Genomic DNA, 25,439 nt, shown 5'->3' on the forward strand with positions numbered 1-25,439 from the left:
CACTGATGAAGTGAGGTTTCTGGTGGCATTCTCCGCATGGCAAGACCAAGCCATGTGTTTGTTGCTATGTCCAATGAAACAGGGATGGAGACAGGTCTTCTCCTTTGGCCAGAACCCCCAGGCAGCAGGAAGAACACAATGCTGCTGCACAATCCCTTTTGCAGAAGGGAATGTGAGGGCTTTGCTCTGGGTTCCTGCTTTGAATGTGAGGGCTTTGCTCTGGGTTCCTGCTTCAAGAGGTGCAAGGTTCCCTGCCCTGCTGTAGGACCAACCCCAGCAGTATCTGGTGGCTTTATGGGGATAATAGAAGCTGCCTGCAGGCTCCTGCGCTCTTCCCAGAATGAATTTTCACTTCCTGAGCCAAATGCTGAGAAAGCGCTGAATAACTGCAACAAATTAGATTACTCTTTGGTGCTTGTCATTTCTCAACAACATCCGAAGCTGCTCAAGAGTCAGCAACGGGACTTTTTTCCTTGTGGTTCCATACGATCCTGAGGGCGATGGAAATTCCCATGGGAGCTTGAAAAGCCATTTGGAAAGCAGCCAGCCTTGCTCCAAGGGGAGTGAGCCAAGAATCCACCAGGCTCCAAACCACACGTGGAAGCGGCCAACGACAGCATTTGCTTGTCATCTTCTCTCCATGTTTCCATTCCCTCTCGACTTCCCCCATCTTTCCTGTGATCCTATTTCCTTTCTCATGCCCCAGCTGCTCTTTCTGGTGAAAGAAGATTCTCACCGAGCCATCATTTGGGATGACTTCATTTGTTTTCTTCTAGACTCAGGTTATTCCCCTCCAGACACGCACATGCAGCCCCACTCTGCTTGGCATCGCCTGGTTCTTGGCCAAGTCCCACCAGAGTAATTGCTCTGAGAGTCAAGAAGTCTTCCCTGGGGTAAATCCGCTGCAAGTCTCTGCTTATCCCCGTGGGCCATTATTTTGCTGCCATTATGATAAATTATAGCAAAATTCCCACTCGCAGGGTAGGATCCATCCCTCTCTTCAGCAGGGCGGTGGTAGCTGAGATGTTGTGCATCTGTTCTCATCCACACCTTGCACCCAGCCCTTGGGATGCTGCATTCCTCCCCTGTGTAATCACCCCATTAATCTCACGTAATTTGTGCTTTAGGAAGCACTTTGCTAAAGCTGATAGCAAGGGAAGAGCTGCAGAAATGGATGTGACTTTGGTTGTGTTAGCACAGTAAGCGGTGAATGCTTTGCTTCCTATACTTGCTTTGCAGTCCCTGAGGATGGAGGTGCAGCTCAGGTTGAGTCCTTTCTGTATCAGAAGTGCTCATCATCCTGCTGCATCCTTAGTCCCACTGCATTTTGCAGCACCAAAACAGCCACAAGCTGGTCCATCCTGGCACAGAAAGTGAAAAGCAATAAAATCCTGTTCCTTCTGCAGGGTGGAAGAGTCTCCCAGGCTCCTTTGTGAGATTAAGCTTTGTGCACATATCTGCAAATGTGAGAGGGCAGAGGTTAAGCCGGGTGGTGCAAGGGGAGGAGGTGACAGTGCTTAGCAATGCAGATCAGATGGCTCTGAGAGCTTCCAGCCATCGTGGCCAAATCCTGGGATATTGAGGGGTTTAAGAGGTAATAAAGTCAGAAGAGAGAGGAGGGGGAAACTCAGCTCCATGATCTGGAGGTGCCCATTGAAGGTGTGCAGATGTCCTGGAGGCCATCATGGGGGCAATCCCCATTGGAATCCTCCACCCATGGGGGAGGCAGATGTGGGGTTTGGGTTTTGCTGTGCTGGAAGCAGCTCTGTGATGCTGGACAGGCCAACTGATGGGGCAACTCACCTCAAAACCCCGCATCCTCTGCTTAGAACACTTAACCTCACCAAGCAGATGCAGCAGTCGCTCCTGGCAGCCATGCAGCTTTAGGAGTAGGTTTTAAGGCCATGCAGAGTTGACAGCTTCCTGGGCACCTCTGCCTTGCTGCAGCTGGAACCTGCTGTGACCAATTTGCTGCCTCTGCTCCAGCTGAGATGTGCTGTCACGCCAGCTCCCAGCCTGCTTTGTTCTGCTCCTTGCCACCGTCTCTGGTTTCCAGCAAAGGGCCTTGCTTGCTCTACAATGCCTCATTGTAACCCACTTTTTCAGACATGGGTTTGCAAGGAGACAGGGAAACCTTGGAGCTGCCTGGGGACCAGGTTGGAGGCTCTGATGGATCACATGCAAGGACTTGTCTCCCCCATCTCTCACCCACATGCTCAAATCCAACCAGAGGACGCATCCCATGTTCCCCCTTCCCTCCCCAGGGTGTCTGCTGTCCATCCTGATGTCTGTCCCTTGTCTGCCCCATGACCAAGCACTGCTCCTCACCCTGCCCTGCAGGTGCCAGCCCTAATCCCAGCACTCTGCCTCCCTCCCAACACTAATCCTATAAATCCTGAGCAAATCCTCCCTGCATCCCTTTTCCAAGGTGGTCTTTGCTTGGAGCAAGCATTTTTGGGGGGGTACACAGAGAACCACAGCCAGTGCTGTGGAAAAACAGCAACCTTAATTACTTCCTGCTTTCCCCTGTGCATAAAATGCATTTAAACCCACAGAAGGATGGTGCAGATTCTCATTCAGGTGACAAAGGCAAACAACTGCCCAGCTCAGGAGGATCCAATGGGTGCTGATGGTTAAGGGCAAAGAGCATTCCGTGCAGAGCAGGGATGGAAAGCCTCTATCAGTCTGAGCCGGAGGAGATCTGCTTGGCTGTTGTTATCAGGGCTGTTTCACACCAGGGGCACTATTTTAAGACTATTTAAGTCTTCCTTGCCCCAGTACTGCACAGTGCTGGGCCCTGCTTTGGCGTTGCCCAGGGCTAGGCTCAGCAGCGCTGGCTGGGCACAGAGCCTGCCCAGGGCTTGCAAATCCACCCAGCAAGGGCTTAGCCAGGTGGTGAATCACTGCATTGTGAGACAGCCCCATAAAGATTAAGCTGACCTAAGAATAAAAACAAGCTCTGCAGTTCAACTGATAGGGATAACATGACAAAGCGCACCAACAGGGAAAGATTGCAACCCCAGGGCAGGAAAGCAGCAGCAGATTACCACTACACATTGCAATACACAGGGTGTGCTGATTGTGCTTGGGTGGTGTTTTCCTACCTGGATTGGTTTCTTGTGGCTCCGTTTTCTCAGCAAGGATGGCTTTAACCCCAGGCACAGCGAGATGCAGCGTGTATCCCAGCAAACTGCCAGTTAGGTAACTCCAGCAAGTGCCCACGCAAACAGAGGAGTTCAAGCAGGGGCACGTTTCTGAGGATAATAACCACACGGATATATCCCCGTGAGGCTTTTATTTCTATAGAGCCTCTCCCTTCTCCTGCACGCTGGATGAAAGCCCTATGTACACACACAAAAAAGAAAACCACATGATGATACATCAACTGCTTTCATCAGTGCCTGCAGCAGACGGGACAGAGTCTGCTCCTTGATGACAATTCACATCTTCCTGCTCTTTCCCCTTCCAAATTCAGGTTGGATCTAAAGGGCAGCCCATGGGGAGAAGGGTCCATGCACCCCAGCGCCTTGTCTTGTTCCTAGCAGACAAAGTGCACACCTACAAATTAATCCAGATATTTTACTTCCTCCCCATGTTGGGATACCATGACCATGGAGATGGGGTTGGGACCTGGAGGTGCACTTTGCTGTTGGGAGTATATAATGGGTGGCAAAACCTTTATCTACAGCAAATGAAAACAAGCCCAAATGCAGCAGCCATGGATACAGAAATAGAAAAAAGAAGCTGCTTACCCTCAGAATGCATCTACCAGGCAGGGAACTCCAGCAAGAGAAACCCTCACTGCCACTGCCAACCCTTAAATGAGCTCTGGGAAGGGGTGGATCCTGGCTCCAGCCCTTCCAGTCACTCAGGTACATTGCATACACCTGAGCTGCCCTGGGTTGGTCCTGCCTTCCCCCCAGGTGCTCCATCACTGCTTCAGGCTGTGACTTAGCATTTCCACTACAGAGTCCAAATGTTCCCAATAATAACAGGTCCCAGTAAGAACATCCCAAGCAGGCTGATGCTACTCCTGACCCACAGGACTCATCACAGAATCATTCAGGTTGAAAAAGACCACTAAGGTCACCAAGTCCAACCCAATCCATCCTACCATACCCACTGACCGTGTCCCTCAGTGCCATATCTCCACAGTTCTGCAACACCTCCAGGGACAGTGACTTCACCACCTCCCTGAGCAGCTGTGCTGGTGTATCAGAACTCTTTTGGAGAAGAAATTTGAACCCTCTCTTTGCTTTTGCCTCCCCAGGGACGTATCAGGGCCAGTGGGTCGGAGGGATGCGCCAGGGGTACGGCGTCCGTCAGAGTGTTCCCTACGGCATGGCTGCGGTCATCAGGTCACCCCTGAGGACGTCCATCAACTCCCTGCGCAGTGAGCACACCAATGGCACGGCCCTGCACCCCGACTCCTCGCCGGCGGTGGCTGGAAGCCCCGCTGTATCCCGAGGTGGCTTCGTCCTCATGGCCCACAGTGATGCTGAGATCCTCAAGAGTAAAAAGAAGGGCATCTTCCGCCGGTCGCTGCTGAGCGGGCTCAAGCTCCGTAAGTCTGAGTCCAAGAGCTCCTTGGCCAGCCAGCGGAGCAAGCAGAGCTCCTTCCGCAGCGAGGCTGGGATGAGCACGGTCAGCTCCACCGCCAGCGACATCAACTCCACCATCAGCTTGGGCGAAGGCGAGGCTGAGCTGTCTGTCATCGAAGACGACATTGATGCCACCACTACCGAGATCTATGTTGGAGAGTGGAAGAACGACAAGCGCTCGGGATACGGAGTCAGCGAGCGCTCCAGTGGGCTGAAGTATGAGGGTGAATGGGCCAACAACCTGCGGCATGGCTACGGCTGCACCACGCTGCCCGATGGCAAGAAGGAGGAGGGCAAATACAAGCAGAACGTCCTGGTTAGTGGCAAGAGGAAGAACCTCATCCCGCTGCGGGCCAGCAAGATCCGTGAGAAGGTGGATCGGGCCATGGAGGCGGCCGAGCGGGCGGCCACCATCGCCAAGCAGAAAGCAGAGATTGCAGCCTCCAGGTAGGAGGGCATCTCAGCCCTGATGGCAGTGGGGGGAGAGGGAAGGAGGTTTGTGTCTTATAGAGGCTAAGGGCTGTTGCTTGGGGGCTGGGAGGTGTTGTGGTGCTGGAGGTTTGGGGGATGTTAAGGTGGGTGTTGGCTGGTGGTGCAGCCTTGGCTTCATTTGTGGGCTTGCTCCTTGGATTTGTGGAAAGCCAAGCCTTCATGCTCACCCATGGGTAAACTTTGTGGATTTTTCTCAAAAATTGAATAGATCCAGGCTGAATTGCCCTTCCTGCTCGCTGTAAGCAGGTTGAGGGTGCATGACTATCCCAAAACAGCAATAGAGAGTCAGCCGGAGCAGTGTGTTCCCTGAAGGCCGTGAGGGTGGCTGCAGCATGGTGGGATTGGGATTCTGAGTCCCTGGATGGGACGGGCAGTTGTCACTTGGGAGGTCCTGGGCTGTTTTCCCTATTTCTCCCCAGCCTAATAGGAAAAGGGTTCCTGCAATGCTGTTTCCCCAAATCCTCTCTCTCTGAAACAGCCCAGAGAAACCACCCTAAGGATGGTCTGTGCCATTTCAGGGATCAGATTTGGCTGAAAAACAGCTGAAGAGGAGGAAAATAAAAACAACAGGGTGATACCTAATTTAGCTTAAAGCAGCGTCCAGCTCAAGTGCCTTGTAGATAGCTCCCAGCATTTGCATAGAGCATGGTGAGCTGCAGTGAGCAACCAGAAGAGAGGTGAGCTGAAGAGGAAAGGCTGTTCTGCTGAGATCAGGGTCCTCTGCAGCACTTTGGGGTGTGGTTTATTAAAGCCCTGGCTTTTTCTTTCTGTTTTCTGACCAAGTGCTACACGTAGAACCCAGGGCTGTGCTTGGAGAGAAAAAAAAATCAGGCATCTCCTCAGTCTCTGAGCTGGATTAATTGTTGGGTCTGGATCATTTGTATTCAGTGTCACACTTGAAATCTTTATCAGCACGTCTGCTGATGACTGATCTGCAATGTGAATGAGACTCCCAGGCCTGCATGGGGAGCGTATTTGGGCTTGATGATGTTTTCTAGCTGATGTTGGACCAAGCTGTTGCCAAAGCTTTAAAAAAAAAAAAGAATCCCACCCGAAATAATGAAATCCATCTGGGTCACAAACACCTTCTCCCCCCATATCAGATGGGGAGGATGCAGCCCATGACCACGTGTGCATGCAGAGAAAGGACAAAAAGGATTTAAGGCCACTCAGCAAACCCTGTTAGTCATTAGTAAAGCTGCAAAGAAATAAATGAATGGGAGTGCTTCAAGGATACCCCAGCAGAGATGCAGCCCAAGTTTAGCATCACTCATGAGCATTGTGACCCCTACATCCCACACCACCTCCTCTCAGCTTTACCCTTCCTGCTCCAGAACAGACACAAGAAAGCCTGGCCACACCAGGATTTACTCTTTGGATGGCACAAACATTGCCTCTGGTGCATGGGGGAGCTGAAAAGCCCTGTATTGATTCTGCTGTGCAGCACATGGGGATGGGCAGGTTCCAACGTGACGCGCGCTGTGCATTAGTGCTGGGGTAGCATCCATGCATGACACCCATCCTTCCACCTGCATTAATGGCTTATGTCAAAGCCCCGAAACTTAGCAGCAAAGAGCTGAGCTGTCTGGCTGCATTCAAGGGTTTAGGGTTTGCTGGAGGAAGTGGGACTCGGTGCTGTAGGACCCTCTGGTGTTTGCAGTTTGCCGAATGGAAGTGGGAAGCAGGAAAACTGCTTTGTCTGAAATGCACAGGCTTCCCTTTTTGAGCTCTTTTCCATCGTAATAGTTTTTGCACGGACGCTCTCGGCTGCATCCCAGCATGCAGAAGCAGAAGACAGCGAGGTTTTACGACCAGCTAGAAAGGCTTTCACGTAATTAATACGATTAATTTTCAAGCTTCTAAATGTATCAACACTCCCCTGCAGTGCCCACACCAAACTGCATCGTCCGAGCTGGAATAAAGGCACAAAATAGGCAGAGGGGACATTGGCAGAGGGTTTTTCCTGGGGTTTTGGGGCTCACGGGTGCAATATCCCACCTGTAAAACCAATGAGAGCCACTGGCTTACCATCAGCCTCCAGGACAGCCCTTGTACGCTTGTGTGCACGTGAATGTGTACTCTCTTCTGTCTAACAATGTGGCTGAGTTCACTGCTCAGCCTTTCCCTTGGTGGGGGAAAAAAAATATATATGTGGCCACCCACGGGTTTCATTAAATTTGTGAGGATTCAGTATTTTTGAAAACTCAACCGCTCTGTCAGATTTGGTTGGAATTGGCCAACACGTTCAAAAGTTATTAGTGTGGGAGTGATGGCATATAGCTACATAAACAGCACCATCGCACAAGTGAGCCCCATTTCCTGAGGAAAGTAGGCTAAAAAACATCGCGTACTGAAGACAAGTAAATTGGATTCTTCAAGTTGTTTCAGTCTGCACAAAGCACAATGTGGTCTGCGACACAGAAACGGAAGCTCATTTAAGGAGCCTTTTGCAGGTTCTGTAGATGATCCTCCTAAATTTTCCCTAACGTGATTAAAAAGGAATAGAACATTTTCTTTCCTCCTGCCAAAATAGCTCCTGTAAAGTCACTGGGTGAGAAGAGCCAGCGTTCAGGGCTGGAAAACAAATGTTGATGTGAGTTATTGGTTTTTCTGATCCCGGGAGCCCCGTTTTGCCCCATTAAAATGAATGTGTTGGGGTCTGCTTTGTGCTTCGTCCCCACCTCGTCAGGCACGAGCCCATTTGGAAGGGAAAGGATGCACTGAAGGCACCAGACCCCATATCCCTAATAATACACCAATACCCAGCTTGTCCATAGGCTATGATGTGCCATGGGCGGCTGAAACACAAGATCCAGCCATTGAGCCAGCAGGCTCTTCCATTTCAGTTTTAGAGGAGGAGGCTGGATTTCCATCAGAGAAATGGCCATTGGTGTGATGGGCAGCACAGGGACAGGCTGAGCTCTGCACTCATGGTCCCATAGCACTGAAGGGGGTGTTGCTCTTGTGTTAGTCCTAAATAACGTGCTTCCAGGCATAATTATAGCCGAGCCATTTGCTAACGATGAGAAAAATATAATTAAGCTCAACGTTCTCAGGAGGAATCGGGCTGCAAATTAGCACGGTGTCATTCAACTTCAGAAAGTGAAAGCGGAGGGGAAAAAAGAAAGAAGTGAATGAAGCCAAGAAGGATGGGTAAAACAGGATGCTGGGGCTCTATGGGTGCCCCACACTTGGCATGCAACAAGGCAAGAAGAGTCCTGGAGTGCTGAGCAGTGAAGTGCAGGAGGTTGGGGGGGAGAAAGCCAGTGAGGACTGAAAGCCATCCTCTGCATTTCCTTTCTGCCACTGTTCAGTGAGGAAAAAAACCTGCAGAGTTGCTTTTCTCAGCTATCTCTGGGAGGAACCTCCCCCCTCCCCCAGCCCTGCGCAGCTGCCTGGCTCTCAGCCCCTGAGCCTTCCTCCCTCCTCATCCTCACCGCAGCAGCCAGTGGGGCCATAGGACATCCTGCAGCAGGCTCAAGTGTGGGGTGTTGCTGTGCCATCCCATTCCACCTTCCTTAGCCCCACCATCCACAGGAGCTGCTGTGCAGTTCACCCCAATGATGCCACACACGCAGGCTATAGGGTGTCCCTGCGCTGCAGCAAGCCCCATTGCTTCCTTCCCATCCTAAGAGAGAGGCCTGCTTGCTTTTCCTCTCCCAGCTCTCATTTTTGGCTCCCTGGCACACATCCCTGTTGGCTGCGCTGCTCCCACTCCAGCCTCCCACCCCCACATGTCCCTGCAGCAACCACCCCACAATCCCCATGCTCCCCAACCCTTCCAGCCCCCAGCCCTATTTCCTCTCTGGAGATAAGTAAAGGCAATATCAGGAGTGCAGCTGAGATGAAAATATAGAGCTGGGCAAATATACTGACTATTTTCCTTGCTGGTGTTGTTAAGCATCACTCTCCCTATTGGCAGTGATTCAAAGATGTGAATTAAGGAGGAACAAGGGGACTATTCCCCCAGTCTGGAAATCCTGGAGCAATGAGGTTGGTGTTGCCTTGTCCATGCAGGACAAAAACCAAACTGTCCTAATCCAGGAAATAAAAGGATTTGACCACAGACCTCACTAAGTGAATTTCTCCCCCCCTTGGAAATCCCTGGCGGATTTAACCTGTGGATCCAACCGATTATCCCCTTAAAGTTGTGATTGAGCAAGTTCCCAATTCTTCAGGGTGCTGTGAACCCTAAAATCCCCTTTTACTGGTGATGCAGCCTCCTTTATCAGCTCCTTTTACCCGCCCTGGGCTCCAAGCTGGGGTTCCCCAGCAGCATCTCCCTCTCCCCCATTCTCTCCCCATCTCTTGGGGATGCTCCAGCCCTGGAAGGTACTTTTACCAATGGAAGAGACATGGGGCAGGGAACTGCAACTCACCTGGATCCTAGAAATGCTTTCTCTGCTATCTGCCTGCATCTGTCTGCTCTGTCTCTAATCACCATAGCACAGAGGTGAAGCATCAATAATTAAAAGCCCAGATTCTCTCTCGAGCTCTGTATCCCTTCCCCTGTTGTATGTCACTTGCTTGAGTGGAAATCTTCATGGGCTCTGCTTTAGGGGATGAGCAGATCTGGGGCTGTCTGCCATCCTCAGGGCATGATGAGGGGCTGCATCCCAACCAGAGGATGCTATGGGGTGTTTGGGGTGCACATCTGTGGTGCAAATCCAGGTGCTGGCAGGCTTTGGGATGCCCCATGAGAAGCAGGGTTTGGGGATGTGGGCTGTCCCTGGGCCTCTGCAGAGGGGGGTGTTTGGAAACCCCCAGGCACCCATAGTGGTAGCAGGGAAGCGGAGGTGAGGAAAGCATCTCCTGGGTGGGCTCTGAAGTTTGAGGCAGGCAGGAGCCGCTCGTTGCTGTGGCAACACAGAAGATGTGTATGTTTTTTTCCCCCTCCAACAGTCACTGGGGCTGCAGCCGGCAGTTCTCACATCACAGCAGGGGCTGGGCAGCCTCTAAGCAGCTGTACAGGGCTGAGTCCCTCTCCTTCCTGCCCGTCCCATCCAGTCTGTGGGAACCACCGAGGATGGATCAGCTCCAGGCAGCACTTAATATATGGGAAGTGTCACCCGTATCCCTCCTCCCATCCCCAAAGGGAATGGAGCTGTGGGGACTGCTGACAGCATCCTGGTGCAGCGTGTTTTGCAGTGTTTTAGTGTCTGGTGTTGTGTTTAGTAGGGCTGTGTGGGTCTGTGTTCAACATAACCCTGTGCAGGGCTCAGCTGTGCTGGGAGATGTCGGTACACTGTCCCTTGGGCACCTTCTAGGGTGGCATTAAGCAATGGGGTTAATGGGATGCTGTCAGGGAGGGCTTCCTGTGTGCTGAGCATGGTCAGCAATGCAGGAGCTGGAGGTGGCAGTGAGGATGGAGATGATGCTGCCACGTCCCACACTGGGCTGTCTTTGGCTTCCCATTGCCACCAACTCCATCCCAGTGAGGCACCAGGAGCTGAGCCCATCACAGCTTGTTTGTTATCTGAGCATCTCTTACAGCCCTAATGGTGGAAATGCATCTTTCCATCACTCAAAGGACTGGACCATCTCAGTCCATCCCTCAGCCCTCTGCCCTATCCCACAGAAAGGAGCGCTCTCCTCACCCCACAGGCCTGAAGGCAGCAGAGAAATCCCAGAGGGTGAGGCTGGATATCTCACACCACTCATTCTACAGCTGGAGAGCATCCGTCAGCACAACCGAGGCCGTGTCAGCTCCATGTCCTGGCCCAGCTCCAGGCTGTGCTGGAACTAAAATATGAAGTTCAGTGAAACAAGTCTGTTGCTGGCTCTGGATGAGCTTCATTGCAGTTTGCTTTGCAGTGTGTGTGTGGGTTTATGCTGAGTGTTGGCTGGGTGCAACGCTGTGTGGCCAGAGGCACATCACAGAGCATCCCTCTCCATCATATCCTACAGGGAGAGGATGGCTCCTGAGCTCAACACCATGCTGTGTCTTTCAGGCTTCTGGAGTTCCCACAGCAGAATATATATATATATATATATATATATATATATACACACATAAATAAATTAAGAAATTGTTTGCCAAATGTCTGTTTTGCTTGAGGAGACCAAAACTTGTGAAACTGCCAAAGCAATTCAGCCAAAACCCAAAAGGGGTAAAAGGGTTAGGGAAAGAAAAAAAGGCTTTTTTCCTCGTGGTCCTGTTGTTTTGCTTCAGAATTTGGGTTGACTCATTCTTTTTTAGGCATCAAAATGAAACTGAAATTAAATGGATGGATCTGCTTTTCCTGCCTCTAAGCAGGAATTTTCTTCACCTGGAGCTTTTTGCTGGACATCCCCACGTTCTCTTTTTCCAAGTGCTTTTCCTTCAGCTGTAGGGAAAGTCTCCAACACATCCCAAAGTGATGATGGCTCATGGATGGGCTTTGGGTTCTCCTGGAGCCCAACCAGGGGCTCCCTGAGCCCATGCCATGGTTGAGTTCCTCTCTCTGTGCTGCACTTTCCATCTCTGGCATTGGAGTTTCTACTCCTCTCTTCAGCCCATGTGTAGCATCAGGTAGCTGAGGTCAGTGTGGAAAATGGGGAGGAATGGGCTGTTTTGGGGAACCTTCTTGTGAGGGATGCTGAAGGTCCACCAAATCCATCACAAAGCCATCGTCCAGGTCCCACCAAGCCAGGCTTTTCTTCCAGCCTTCATTCATCCCAAGAAGGTTGGCTCTAATTATTAGCTGGGGTGATCCAGTCCTGATCCCACCTCTGCAGGGCATGACCACCTACAGGTGGATGGTTGGCATCACACCAAGCCCCCTGTTCACACCCTGCACGTCCCCACCGTGGTCATGCCTTAGGGTCATGGTTAATGGTCATAGTGGGGTGGGCCAATGGTTGGCCTAGATGATCTCGGTGGTCTTTTCCAACCTTAATGATTCTATGATTCTGTGATTCTATGATTCTCTGCCACCTGTCAAACCTTTGATGGTTCCCAAAAGAACCAGCTGCCCCTTTGCATGGGGGTGGAGGAGGCCCCAAGCAGTGCCATGTTGGAACCAGCTCACCTAGAGACAGAGAGATGCAATGGGAATGCGGGATCCAGCCTGGAGTCATTACAGTCAGCAGCATGCACAGCCAAACTAAATGCTACATGTGTCCAAGCAGGCTGAGTTATGGCTGCTCTGGGAGCTCTAACTTGGCCTGTTGTGCATTTAAAAATCTCCACCCAAATGCGGCATTGATGTAGGGCTTTTCTGCTGCTCTGCTTTTGCATTTAATACAGACAGGATAGATCTGCAGTGTGCAGAGGATCCAGCAGCGCCCAGGTTCCTGGGAGATTTTGTGCCTTCGTTTGCTTTTTCTTGGTTCTTTCTTCTTCTCTTTCTTGCCAAAGGTTGTTAGTGATTTCTTCCAACCTGTTTTGCCTCCTGCCTGGACGTGGCAGGATCGTTTGTAATGCGCTATTTTTGCACAGGGTTAGAGGAGTGTTTGTGCCTTTGGGATGTGTGCGTGGACGGCTGTCTGCAGGCACTCGGCAAGAGCAGGGACCAGAGGGAGCTCAATGTTTCCCATTTCCCCTCCTGTCATTCAGATTTGCCTTTTCCATAATGTACCTGGATAATTATCCACACAAAAAAACACCCATGGAAACCTGCCCCATCCAACCCACAGCGGCTGGAAGGATGAAACATCTCCCCTGCCCATCTCTTCCATCATTTCCCAGCAGGTGATGAACCTCCCAACATTGCTGCAAGCAGAGAATCACAGAACGGTTGGGTTGGAAGGGACATCAAAGATCCAACTCCCTGCCATGGGTTGGGTGCCAACTACTAAACCAGGCACCAGGTCAGGTTGCCCATAGCTCCATCCACCTGGCCTTGAGCATCTCCAGGGATGGGGCACCCACAGCTTCTTTGGGCAGCCTATGCCATGGCCACATCATATCTCATATCTCCAGCTTATAATAAAATGGGAAGCTCTATACCAGGACCTGGAGTTTGTTCCCATCTGTCTCCATTTGGACTTCATCAATATTGTCCTTCCTTCGAGGCAAAGCTCCACTCCTGTACACAGCTCTGGGCCAACGGGACCAAAGCACCGGGACAGAAGCACCCCCAGCTTCATCACTCACCCACATCCTCTGTAGCTTCATTACAAGTGACAGATGGCAGGAGATGAGCCTCCCTCTCCAGATGTTAATTATCTCAGGAGCTGTAAATAAGGTCTCACAGCAGCTTGCACACAGTCTTGGGTGTGAAAGATCCATCCACTTTGCCCTTGCCAGGGGCAAAAAAGGAAAAGAAGGAAACTCACAAGGAGAGATATCCATGGGTCTGCCTGTTTGGGAGACCCCAAACAGTGTCTTTAGTGCCAGTTTGTGCCTTCATTGTGAAGGATGCTGCAGAGCATCCTGGCCAGCAGTGGTAGATTTGCCATTGGGCACCAGAGCCATCCACCTGCCCTATATGGGTTGATTGGTGGCCTTTCCAACCTTAATGATTACATGATTCCATATGCCTCCAGCCCCTTTGAAATCTATTTGGCTGTACCACGCTGGCACTTACTGTTTAGCACTGATAGGGATAACTCCCCCACCCCAAATCTTCCCCCTGGGGCTGGAGCTGGGCAGCCAGGTGCTCTCCTTGCTGTGCACAACACCTGCTTTCTGTCTGGTTGCAGATGCTTTTGGCTGCATTACGTCATGTCAGGGGTCACATTAGCTGCTTTTTGCTCCTTGATTAAGCATTCCAGCAACAGGGGAGGGGTGGTAAAGGAAGAAGTAGATGGAGGAAGCAGGCGAGGCAAATATGCTTGTGATAAGCAGGTAAATGGGAATTTATGTGCAGATAGCTAATTGGTGTGTCTAATATTCCACCCCCTGAACACCAGCACTGTATTACTGCCTTCACAAATCACTCAAGGCAAGCCTAGTGCAATAACAACCCAGCCAGGAGAGCTGTGAAAAGAGTCAAGCTGGAATTAAGAGTGGGTTTTATCGGGGCAATAAATGCCAAATAGTGAAAATAACAAACAGGTTGTTAATTGCTGCCATCTCCCAACTCCCTGAAGGAAGTGTCTAGACGGAGCCCAGCCCCAGGCTGCAGCCACCCCGGCTGTGGGGCTGGTCTTATGGGGCCAGCAGGGTGCAGGATGTGGGATGGGAAAGGATGCTGAGCAGGAGCTCTGTGGGCATAGGGATGCAAGATGGGTTTGCAGCCCTCCCCAGCAGCACCACGCAGCCACACTCTGCCCTAAATCAGCCCTGCTCCCGCAGAGGTAGAAGCCAGACAGTCTGCAGCAGCTATTAATAATTCAGTCCCCATTTGTCCCATGGAGGAGAGTGGGAATTGTGGCCAAGCTTCAGGGTTTGAGACAGCCCTGGGGTGGTGGCGAATCCCATGCAGGGTGGGGTTCCTGTTGGGTTGCCCTGACTGGGGCTGCATCAGCTCTTCCCCTCTTCCCCTCAGCTCTAGGGTTGGTTTACTGGCATCAATCACTCAGGGACTTTTGCTTTACGGCTCTCAGTGCATCTCAGCTTGCTGCAATTAGGGCCAGATCCTGCTCTCAGCTGTGCCAATGGGAGTGTGAAACAACCCCAGCCAACTCAATGCAGCTGAGCGTGCTGCAGCCAAGCAAGGTTTGTGCACATGGGTGGCTGGCCCCAAGGCAGCCACCAAACAGAGCCCTGAGACTTCTGTGCCCTGAGAAATGCTCTCACTGTATTTCTTCCCAATGTATTTTCTAGCAGCTACCGTGTGTTAATTGAATTTTGCCATTTGAAAAATGCATGACCCTCTGCAATGGAGGGAGAAAATGTTCTTCCTATAAGGAAGATAAAGATGCATTTGGAGGAGGGAAAAAAAAATGCAAAACACAAAAGCTGCCTGATTACATATTGACCTGAGAGACAAAGTGAATCCAATGGAGCCAGCCTGGTCCCTTAGGAAAACTTGAGGCTGCTCATTATGGCCTGGGATGAGCTCACTGCCGGCGTAACTCCAACTGCTTGTGTGTGTGTATGTGCCTATGGGCAAGCTGTGCTCCTCAGCAGGACCCCAAAACACTGCATGCGAAGGGGCCTTAGGAACAGTTCTTGTTGTTAGCTGAATGCTGTCAGATATTGCAACAAAGCTTTGCTGTAGGATCGAGCAGCTCAAGGGGCAGTGATGGAGATGTCAATGGGAGCCAAGCTTTCTGCCGTGGGGGAATTGCTGGCCGTCTCCACCCCAAGACACAGAAGCAGCACAGCAGCGGTTTTGTGATTCCCTGGCACGCCTGGATCCCACTGAGCAAGGGTCGGCTTTGTTAGCAAAGGAAATGGAATTCCCCAGCAAGAGCTGCCATATGGATTTTGGGAAAGAGCCTTCCTTGCCCAGAAATGTTGCCCGTCTGATTCTGCGTCACATTTCAGCCACAAACAATGCAGATTTCCCAGTTTCCACACAACTGCCTTTAGCCCCAGACAGGGTTTACTCACTTATTTTACTTATTTTTTTTGCTCAGAAGAGAGTCTGCTTTCCTTACAGGAACACCAGGGAGAAAGGAGCACGGAGGATGGCTCTCTCATCAGCCCACGCTTTGATGAACCCAAGCATCACCTTTACCACTCCTGAGCAGACTAAATTTGTTCTCCTGCCAGAGCTCTCCGTTAGCATAAACACCACTCAAGCCTTGTCTGGCCTTGTCTTTCCTTCATTTCTTCCCAATGAAAGCTTGCTCCTTTATAGCTAACCCAGCCTCGAGCATTGGTTTTGCAGCAAAAGCTCTCTCAGCTCTTAGTGCACACAGGGCCAAGCTGGAGTCACTGCTGGCATTCCTGAAAAGCCACGTTCTTCCTTTCAGATCACTTTATTCCAGCTTCTTATAGATTAGCCGGAGCCGATAAACTTGGCATTACGAGGAGCCCGCAGGTATTATCCCCCCTCCCCTGTCAGTTCTGGCCAAATCACAAGAGATCCGCAAAGATTTGCAGCAGTGTTTGGTTGCTGTTCCCCCTGCCTCCTGCCAGTTTGACCACATGCCCGGTCTCAGAGAGCAGTGAGTCAGCTTGGCAAAACCCAATAAATGCAATAACCCAAAGCCACTCATGGATCAGAACGAACCCATGGGTCTCAGGAGCTCCAAACCACCCCAGCATCCCCTTTGGCTCTTCCCAGCCCCATCCATGTTGAAACACCTCTGACATCATTCTGTTTGGATGCTCAGTGGGCTGAGATGAGATTCAGAAGCTGTAGCCATCCTCCAAAGCCCCTTTGTATTTGTGTGCATTGATATTGAGCTCTCTGCCCATTTCCATTGCCTTGAGAGGTGCTGCTCCATCTCCCACACTCATCCATCAGTGGCAGAGGAAACCCAATGGAGCATCTTCCAGCAGAGGCATAACTTGTAGACAGCAAGGGGTATCAAGTCCTTGCAGACAACAGCATTAGTCCAGAGTGCTCATTGCAGGGTAGGGCAACAAAGGGACAAATTCAACCAACAAAGATTGAGATTCAACCTGATTTTGACTGCGGTTTCTAGGATTCAGCCCCTCTGACCCACTGTCCTATTTCAGAATTGAAATCCCAGCATCCCACCAAAATCCCCACCTGGTGACTGAGAAAGGTGAGCAGATCAGTGCCTGTGGACAAGGAACCGCTTTACATGGGGAGAAAGTCAATTAGCTGGAGAATTAAGATTTAGTGCACGCCACAAGCAGCTGTTAAATTTAGTATGTGACAAAGTCATGCGAGCACTAACTGGATTACTTGCATTTATTTGGGAATACTTATGTATTTTATTATGCAACGTATAGATCATCATAATTCTGCTTTTCACTCCAACGGCGTCTCTCCTGCAAGCATCTTAGAGAGCATTACAAACAATTAAGCCTGCCTGCGACTCCGTGCAGCAGTCAGCGCTCTGTCTGCTTTGTGGGCATTGCAAATGTTTTAGATTGGAGATGACTTAATTAGTGTGATTGATTTTAACTCTGCCTGGGTCGAACCCCACAAGCAGCTGCTGTTGCTGGGCTGATCTGTTGGGGATAAACTGGTCCAGAAGCTGCTGGAGTGAGTTTTCCAGGGATGGAAAGCCATGAACCCAAAGGGATGGAAAGCCATTGCCCCAAGGGGATGGAAAGCCAGCAACTTGAGTGGATGAAAAGCCAGAAGCATTAATGGGTTGGAAAGACACCCATCCCAGGGGGATGGAAAGCCATCAACCCAAAGGGATGGCAAGTCAACAACCCCAAAGGGAAGGAAAACCAACAAGCCAAAGGGATGAAAAGTCATCCATGCCAAAGGGATGAAACGTCATCCACGCCAAAGGGATGAAAAGTCATCCACGCCAAAGGGATGGACATTTTGAACCACTTCAGTGAAGAAATGGGAGCCAGTGAGTCCATGAGAGAGGAGCGTGGCACAGATGCTCCCTGCAGGCTCCTCCACATTGCCCTTCCATTCTGCAGACAGCTTCGTCTGTCCCCAGGACTGCTTATGAGCGGCACAAGCTGCTCCCAGCCTCCTTTGCTGGCACAGTGCTGGAAGAAGTGACAGATAGCTCCAGCTATCTGCCTCCAGCTGCCTCTCCAGGGAGCAGATCTGGCGGCAGCGTGTAATCCTGCCTGCTGAGTGCGGTCCAGACACCACCAGCCGTTATTAATCCTTTGTACCAGGCCCGCGGGGACCGGCAGCGTGCTGTCTGAGAGCACTGCAGCACAGTAGGGACAGACCCTTCTCCAGGCTGCTCCTGGGTCAAGGAGGTGGAGGAGGCAGAGGAGGATGGAGAAGTACTGGGAGCTGATGGATGGATTGCTGAGGTGTCCCTATAGGACAGACTCAGGCAGGCAGCATCCTTATTTCAAGCCTCAGCTGGCACTGTTTGCAGACACCCCACCCCTGGAGGTGCCCATGGCTGGGCTGGATAGGGCACTGAGCAAACGATCTGATGGGCAGCAGCTCTGCCCATAGTAGGCAGGTTGGAACCAGAGCCAAGCCATTCTATGATACTATAATTATTGTAGAGCAATCAGTTTTTGTTATAAAAAAAGCACTGATTAGTGCAAAGGCGACGCTCCGGCACTTAAAAACAAAGGACAAAGGGAGCAGGGGATGCTCACATCCTGCCTGGGCCTAGAGAGGTGATGGGGCACAGCTGCGCTCCCACTCGCACCGCGTGGCACGGAGCGAGGCACGTTGCTGGCCCTGTTTTCCATTTATAGGAGCCTGTCAGAAATGGCACTCCTCTCCGAGCAGATGTCGAAAAATTAGAGGGAATTCAGAGAGCAGCAGGGGAAGGAAAAAAAAAAAAAAAAAAGAGGAAAAAAAAGTGATTAAAGGAGATGGAGGGCCTGCATTTGGAGGGAAAAGAAATCAGAGGAGCTATTTATATCACTGCCTGCACCGGGGCGGGGAGGAACAGGAGGATTTTTAAAGTGCCTCGAGAGCTTCGCTAAGGGGAAGGGACACTTCCGGAGGATGCACTCTGTGCAATAGGGTGTGGATGCTGAACCATCTGATGCGGGGTTGGCTGAGTGCAGGGCAGCCCCAGGATCTCCATTGTGTCCCAGGAGCCTTAGGGTTTGCTGGGTGCTCTTTGGGTTTCTCCCTACCGTGCTCTGGCTGCTTTCCTTGCCTTTAGTCTGTAAGGTTTGCTTTAGGGCTCAGCCTGGAGATGCAGGACAGAGATTTAGGCAAGCTGTGCACAGAAGCAGGGATGCTTTGCAGATCAAAGCCTTTGCCGTGCCTTTAACACAGCCCTTCTTGCAGCTCTGAGTCCCCACTGAAGATCACCGCTCATACAACTGCTTGGAGCTGAGATCACACAGTAGCAATGCCTTAATGCCACTGGGCACAGCTCTGCCCAAACCCTTTGGGTTGGGCTTTTAGGGGACCAAGGGAAGCCCCAAGCAGTGCTGTGCCCCTCTGCTCACATTCTTGTCTTTCTGCTTGCCTTGCAGGACCTCCCATTCCCGGGCCAAGGCGGAGGCAGCCATGACAGCGGCACAGAAAGCCCAGGAGGAAGCGCGCATCGCCAGGATCACTGCCAAAGAGTTTTCTCCTTCCTTCCAGCACAGGGAAAACGGTCAGTGCGTGAAGCCCCACTGGACGGCTCCACGTTGCATGTCTCCCGTATCAGGGCTCACAAATAGAACCAGCAAAAATGAGCCCTGTATAGAGGGTTGGTGTGTGCCCACAGCTGCCCAGCCCCATTGAGTGCCCATAGCACCAGCTTGTGGAGCCTTGTCTTCCCATATGCAACACAGAACTCCACCCTGTGTGGCCTCATCAATGTAGAGACTTTGGCTTCTTGCATTGAAACAATTCCATTTTTTAGCTCACAGTCCCCAATGGTTGCCCAGAAAACAAAAACCAACGGCTCCAAAAGCAACACGCAAATTCAGGTGGTCCCAAAGGCACTCACTGTTTTACACCTATGGCTTCAAGAGCCTGGTTTGCTGTTTCTTTGGAATATTTGGGCTTTGTGTGTGTTACGTTGTCCTTCACTGCAAAGGCATCAAGGAACATGCGCTCAGGGTCTGCCCAATGGCTTTGCATGCTTTTACATGTGCACAGAGCCATGCTCTGGCATTTCCAGCATTTTTAGGTGGTTTTCTACCAAGTTTTGCCCATCAAGGTCTGAGGTTTGCTCCAGGTGTGGAGGAGCAGGAGGTGCCCAGCTGAGCAGTTTGCTCTCAGGAAGGGCTCTGGGAGGAGGAAGCCAAAGATGCTCAGCCCACGAAGGGATTCGCCCCACCAAGGCTGCGTGTAGAGGGGTGGGAGGGAGCTATCCAAGTCCCTGCAGCAATAATTAACATAGTAATTAATGTATGTGAATGGCTTTATTCAAAACTTTTCCTGCACCAAGCCCTCATTAGGAGGCGTCTGTCATTATTTTCTCCCCTCTCCAGCTCTTTAACTGGAGATTACTCATTCCCCTTAATTGCTCGAGGGCTGGTGCTGGTGACTCACATTTGGATGCTGCTCGCCAGGCAGAGGGGATCTCTCAGCTCCACCATCCCATGCAGCGGGGATGCTGCAGAGCCCCACACAGCCCCATTTCTGCTGGTAGAAAGCACAGCCCTGCTCCAACACCCCTCAGCTCTCCCCCACCTGCAGACCTCCAATTTTTCTGTTGGAGATCTGAGCTTTTTCTCAGGGCTGTGTGGTCCCCTGGGGGATTGTTCCTCATCTCCATTTCCTCTTGGCTGTTTTAAAACACCTCTCGGAAAGATGTTTTTAGGTAATACATTTTTTACTAGCTGCTGGATGGGGATGCGGTGCACAGCTGGTGGTGGGGCTCGTGCTTCTGGTGCTCACCCCTTGGTGGCTTATATGTGAGAGAAGGGGGGGGGAAGGAGCTTCCACTTAGAGCACATTAAAAAACAAACACACCACCCAAGCTGTGGGGAACCCTGGGGCACGTGGTCTCGTTGAAGATGCCATGGCTGGGCATTGCTGCCTTAATCTTCCTACTGGAAATCCAGATCTGGTGCTCCGCATCCTCGGTAGCGCTCTCACAACGGTTCTTCCAGGAACATCACGTGCTTGCCAGCTAATTTTAGAGCAGAATAATTGTTGAACATCCTTGGGTGCCGAAAGCCGGCAGGATGGCACCGTGCATCTGTTGTGTTCCTCTGCAAAGAGCAGCCTGCAGCCCTGCATCGCTGCCCAACCTGGAGCCCCAGCCAGGGCTGCACAGTGCAGGGGGTTAACACACGTAGGGAAGGAGAAGCAGAAATAGTTCAGCCCGTTGCAGGTCTGGGTGGGGGGGATTTGAGGTGGGTTGAGGATGCAGGGACTTGCTTAGTGTGCGTGGTGGGGGTGGGTCAGTGGTTGGGCCTGATGGTCACTGTGGCCTTTTCCAACCTTAATGATTCTATGACCCTAGGGTGAGGATGCTGGACTGTAGTAGGGCTTCCTCATGTCTATCACAAGGCTTGGGTTGGCTATGAGAGTTTGGGCTGATGTGAAGAGGATGGAGCAGGGTTGTGAGCAGGCTGAGGCTGCCATTGGGATGGTTGGAGCTGAAATGCTTTCCCCAGAAAGCATTCAGGGAGTTATTCTGCACAAAAACACAGTGGTGAGCTCTACCTTCCTCCTTCATTCCATATCCCAGCGGTACAAGGATCGCCTGGGGACCCCAGATAAACCCTGGGAAACCCATTTTCCCACAGATTCACATAGAATCAACTAAGACCGAGTTTGTTTGTGCACCGTTCCAAAACACAGACTGAATTTCCTGTGGCAAAACAACACAGAAAAGAAAACATATTAGGAGCCCAATTTCCCATTGAGAAAAGACTTCAGCAGGAACATTCCAAGCAGAGCTGCTCCTGCTGGCCTCCCCTGCAAGTCCTCCAGTGGGGGCATCCATCAGCATCTCCCATATGTATCCGAATCACATCATGGGGGGCACAGGGACGGCTCCCCGAGAAGTTGTACAAGAGCAAATGGCTCAGAGAAAGCACAGAGATTAGAGCAGGCGCTTCTGAGCGTTTATTTTTAAACCATGGTAAGAAATTGAGCTCATTTCTTGTCTAGCCATAGCAATTGCAATTAGACGCATTTCAGGGGCATTAGGCAGTTAATATATTTATCAAATTATTCATGTAATTTAGCATGGCTTTAGCTGAGTACAGCTATGCCTTGGGAGGGTAAAACGAGACTTAACCACTGGTGGCTTGCACCTCTCCGAAATAATTTAGTGTCTCATGAAGGATTAATACAACTCAGAGTTTTCAGTTGTCCGGAGAAGCGCCGTGCTTCTCACTGACCACCTGCTGAAGACATTCAGCTGCTCCTGAGGTGCCCATCCCCACGGAGAAGCCACCTGGTTTTCCTTGGGCTCAAAGTGTGATGCCTTTGCTCTCGGTCTGGTGGCACGAGTTGTGCATGGCACCTCTCTGCTGCAGTCCAGACATGGCCCTGTAGCTTCCCGGCCACCCAACGCTCATCCTTCCTCTTCATCATTAAAAAATGAACAGAAATAATCCTGTCTCCTTTCCTCCCTCTCTCTTTTCCCCTTCAACCACTCCCTGAAAAGGGCTCGAATGCCAGAGACCCAAACGCCAGAACTCGAGTGACGACATTGAGGTCCTCTCCACCGGCACGCCGCTGCAGCAGGAGAGCCCTGAGCTGTATCGGAAAGGGACGACGCCGTCCGACCTGACCCCTGAGGACAGCCCTCTGCAGAGCTTCCCCGCCAGCCCCTCCTCCACGCCACCGCTGGGCTCTTCCTGCAGGAACAAAAGTGCTCACTTCTCCAGGCAGGTCTCAGTGGATGAAGAGAGGGGTGGGGAGATCCAGATGTTGCTGGAGGGGCGCGGCGGGGATTACCTGCGACCCAATAGTTGGAGCGAAGAGAAGGCGGGTGGGACGCGCGGCGTGCGAAGCGGGACGATGCGCAGCGGGTCGGCCAACGTCCCTGAAGACTATCGAGGGAGGAGCGGAGGGCACAAACACTCGGCCTCCAACCACAAGCAAAGAGAGAGGTGGACAGATTCCCCAGCCACGGTTTCTTGGACTTCCCACCACAGGTCCCACAACCACAGCTCAGGGAGCTCCAAGCTGCTTGAGCTAGATGAGGAGAAGATGAGCAATTACGAGATGGAGATGAAGCCCCTCATGAGGATGGATTCTTATATGCAAGAGATTCACACCCAAAAAAGACACTACAGCAAAGGGGGAGCCTGCAGGAGCATGGCTGATGACCATCGCGGGGAAGAGCGGGGCTTCGGGGTTCAGAGACTGAGGTCTAAGTCCCAGAACAAAGAGAATTTCAGGCCAGCTTCCTCTGCCGAGCCTACGGTTCAGAAACTGGAAAACCTGAGATTTGGGGACAAAGCTGAGCCCCGGCTACTAAGGTGGGACTTAACCTTCTCCCCGCCACAGAAATCCTTACCCGTTGCACTAGAATCTGAAGAGGACAGTGGGGATGCGCTCAAATCCAGTACGGTAAGTAGGCAACATTGTGTATTCAGAGCTGGCTGAAAAAGCTGGTTTGGAGCTGTTGTGGGACTGCAATGAGTCCTGCATTGCTATGGGGCTGTGTCTGGAATCTCCCCTCTGTTCTCCCTTGCTGCATTAGAGCACCTGCTGGAAGGGGATGCGGGGTTTCCTCTGCAGGTTCTCTTGGTGAGAACAGTGGTTTTATCACTGGAGGATGCAAGCAGGGAAGCCTGAGCTTCATAACGTACCCCTGGGGGTCAGCAATAAGAACATGTGAGCTGGTGGGCATAGAGCATTCACCTGGGGGAAAGGTGCAGGGGTAAGCAGAGCTTTGGTGATGATTCCTTGTTGGGTTTTAGCAACAGAACTTTCTGCTGGCCCAGGGTGTGACATGACCCAAGGATGTGACATTGACCCAGTGGTGTGACGTGACCCAAGAGCATGATGTGACCCAAGGGTGATGGATAACTCTAGATTGCAACATGACCCAAGAGCGTGACATGACCCGAGAGCGTGGTATGATCCAGGAGCATGATATGTCCCAAAAGTGTGACGTGGCATTCCTGCCCAAGTCATGGTGGTTGGGCATTGACCTGCAGCACCTCTCCAATGCTGTGTGATGCCAAAGCAGTGGCTTTGTCACCGTGTTGTACCAGGGACCTGAACCAGGTGGAGAAGGGCTTGTCACAAATGGGTTGGGCTCAGTCCATGTGGGCAGGTGGATGCAATTCAGGCTGGGAAAGCAATGGGCAACTACAGTGAGGGTGATGGGCTGGCCAGGAGCTCTACAAGTCAGGGAGATCATGAGCATGCTTCCAGCAGGAGCACAGCTTGTGGGACCTGGTTAACAGCCCAAGGGACATCTGTAGGTTCCTCATTTGGGATGACAGGGGCTCATTGGAGATGGCTGCTGGGAGTTGTTCAGGCTGGAGAAGAGAAGACAAAGCAATCTTCAAGCGCACAACAGCTGCTGCAATGTAGAAAGCAATAATCTGTTCTTGAACAGAATTAATGGGCTTAAATTCGAGCAGAAGAGGCAGGGGTGAGCAATTAGCAACCGCTGGTGAGTTGAGGGCTGGGATTGATTCCCTGGTGGCTGGGAGGGAGGAGATGGTGCGAGAGCAGCTTGAGCATCTGCAGCTCTGGTACAGCTTGGATGAAGCTGAGCTCTGGATTTCTCGGGTCCTTCCCAGTCTTTGTGTTTGGTGGTCGCAGGACTCACACCAAGAGCAGCTGCCATGTTCTGCAGTGCTGGGTGAGGTGCTGGTGGCCTGATGGAGGCAGTGGGGAAGTCAGCACCACTCCAAACATCCCCTCATTGAGTTGGGCAGGGCTGGATGGATCCTGTGCATCCAGAGGATGGGATCAGATGGGTGGGAGAAGGAAACAGTGGCACCTCAGCCTGTGAGCAGCCAGGATACTGCAGGCCTGCCACGATAAATCACCCCCACACACAGCCCTGTAGCTTTCCGCCTTTCTATTCATCCTGCAAGCTTCAGCGCAGGCTCCAAAGCACCCACACAGCATTTCAGAGGAGCTGAAGGCAGCGTGTCTGCTGGTGGACTGCAGGATGCAGCTCTGCCAGGCTGGCAAAGCCAGCGCTCCCAGTATGAGCACGCAGTGCTGAGCTGCAGATTGGGATGCACAGATCCTAAGGCAGCATCACAGCGATGGCAATTTGGGGTGCAGGCCGGGCGGTGCCCAGAGCATCCATTAGGCTGCACATCGTCCTTTGAAGTGCTGTAGCTGGCGAAGCAGCATGTTCAGTTTTCTCACATTCATAAACTGAGGGTGGAACAGATGGCGGAGGTTTGGGAGGAAGCTAATGTAATACAGAGGAAGGGATAATATGCAGATTTAAATAACCCACAATGCCAGCAACAATTTGTTCTAGCGGGAACAGCAGTGTGTTAGCAGGGGCGGCTGCAGCAGCCGGGCAGCAGTGTGGGGTGGTGAGCAGGGGCAGCCATGTGCCACCCCCACATCCCATCCTACCAGCACTGCTGTGGCCTCACCTGCCCCTTCCCCTCAGCTCTTTAGAGCTGGGCTTCCCTTGGTTTCCCTTCTCCTCTAAGGCTGCTCCATGCTTTGCTATCAGGGGGTCATAGCAAAGAAATTACGCTTGGAGCTACTTGTGTGTGTGCTCAAAGCATGAGCCCATATCAGTCATCACCTGGACGAAAGCACAAAGCAATATGTGGGGACCCATGCTGTCAGGTTAAGGGACTTACATAGACATCACTGTCCTTTCTGGCCCTGAGAGCCACGAGGCACAGAGCTCAAGCCTGTGTCTGAGTGTGTTCCTGGAGCCTTTGAGCTGGCCTAAAACAGGGAAGGAGGAAGGGAATTGCTGAGCTGCTGATGGGGCGGGGGGAGGTTTCTAAGATGCCAGCAGCTCCTTTTATCCATTGGCGTGAAACATGCTGTATTTTTAGGACTGAGGGGAGAAAAAAGCACATAACCCTTTTCT

At 51.7% G+C, this 25,439-nt stretch overlaps 1 protein-coding gene across 1 annotated transcript in view; it reads left to right on the forward strand.

Moving 5' to 3' along the window:
- The window catches only part of JPH3 (junctophilin 3), a 38,344-nt gene that overhangs the window by 8,133 nt on the left and 4,772 nt on the right, over nucleotides 1–25,439 (forward strand). The window contains exons 2-4 of the mRNA XM_015874203.2: nucleotides 4,271–5,048; nucleotides 18,979–19,103; nucleotides 22,065–22,975. Coding sequence (XP_015729689.1) covers nucleotides 4,271–5,048; nucleotides 18,979–19,103; nucleotides 22,065–22,975 — 1,814 coding nt within the window. The remainder of the gene's footprint in view (nucleotides 1–4,270; nucleotides 5,049–18,978; nucleotides 19,104–22,064; nucleotides 22,976–25,439) is intronic.

Source organism: Coturnix japonica, chromosome 11 (genome assembly GCF_001577835.2).
Source record: "Coturnix japonica isolate 7356 chromosome 11, Coturnix japonica 2.1, whole genome shotgun sequence".
NCBI classification, from domain to species: Eukaryota; Metazoa; Chordata; class Aves; order Galliformes; family Phasianidae; genus Coturnix; species Coturnix japonica.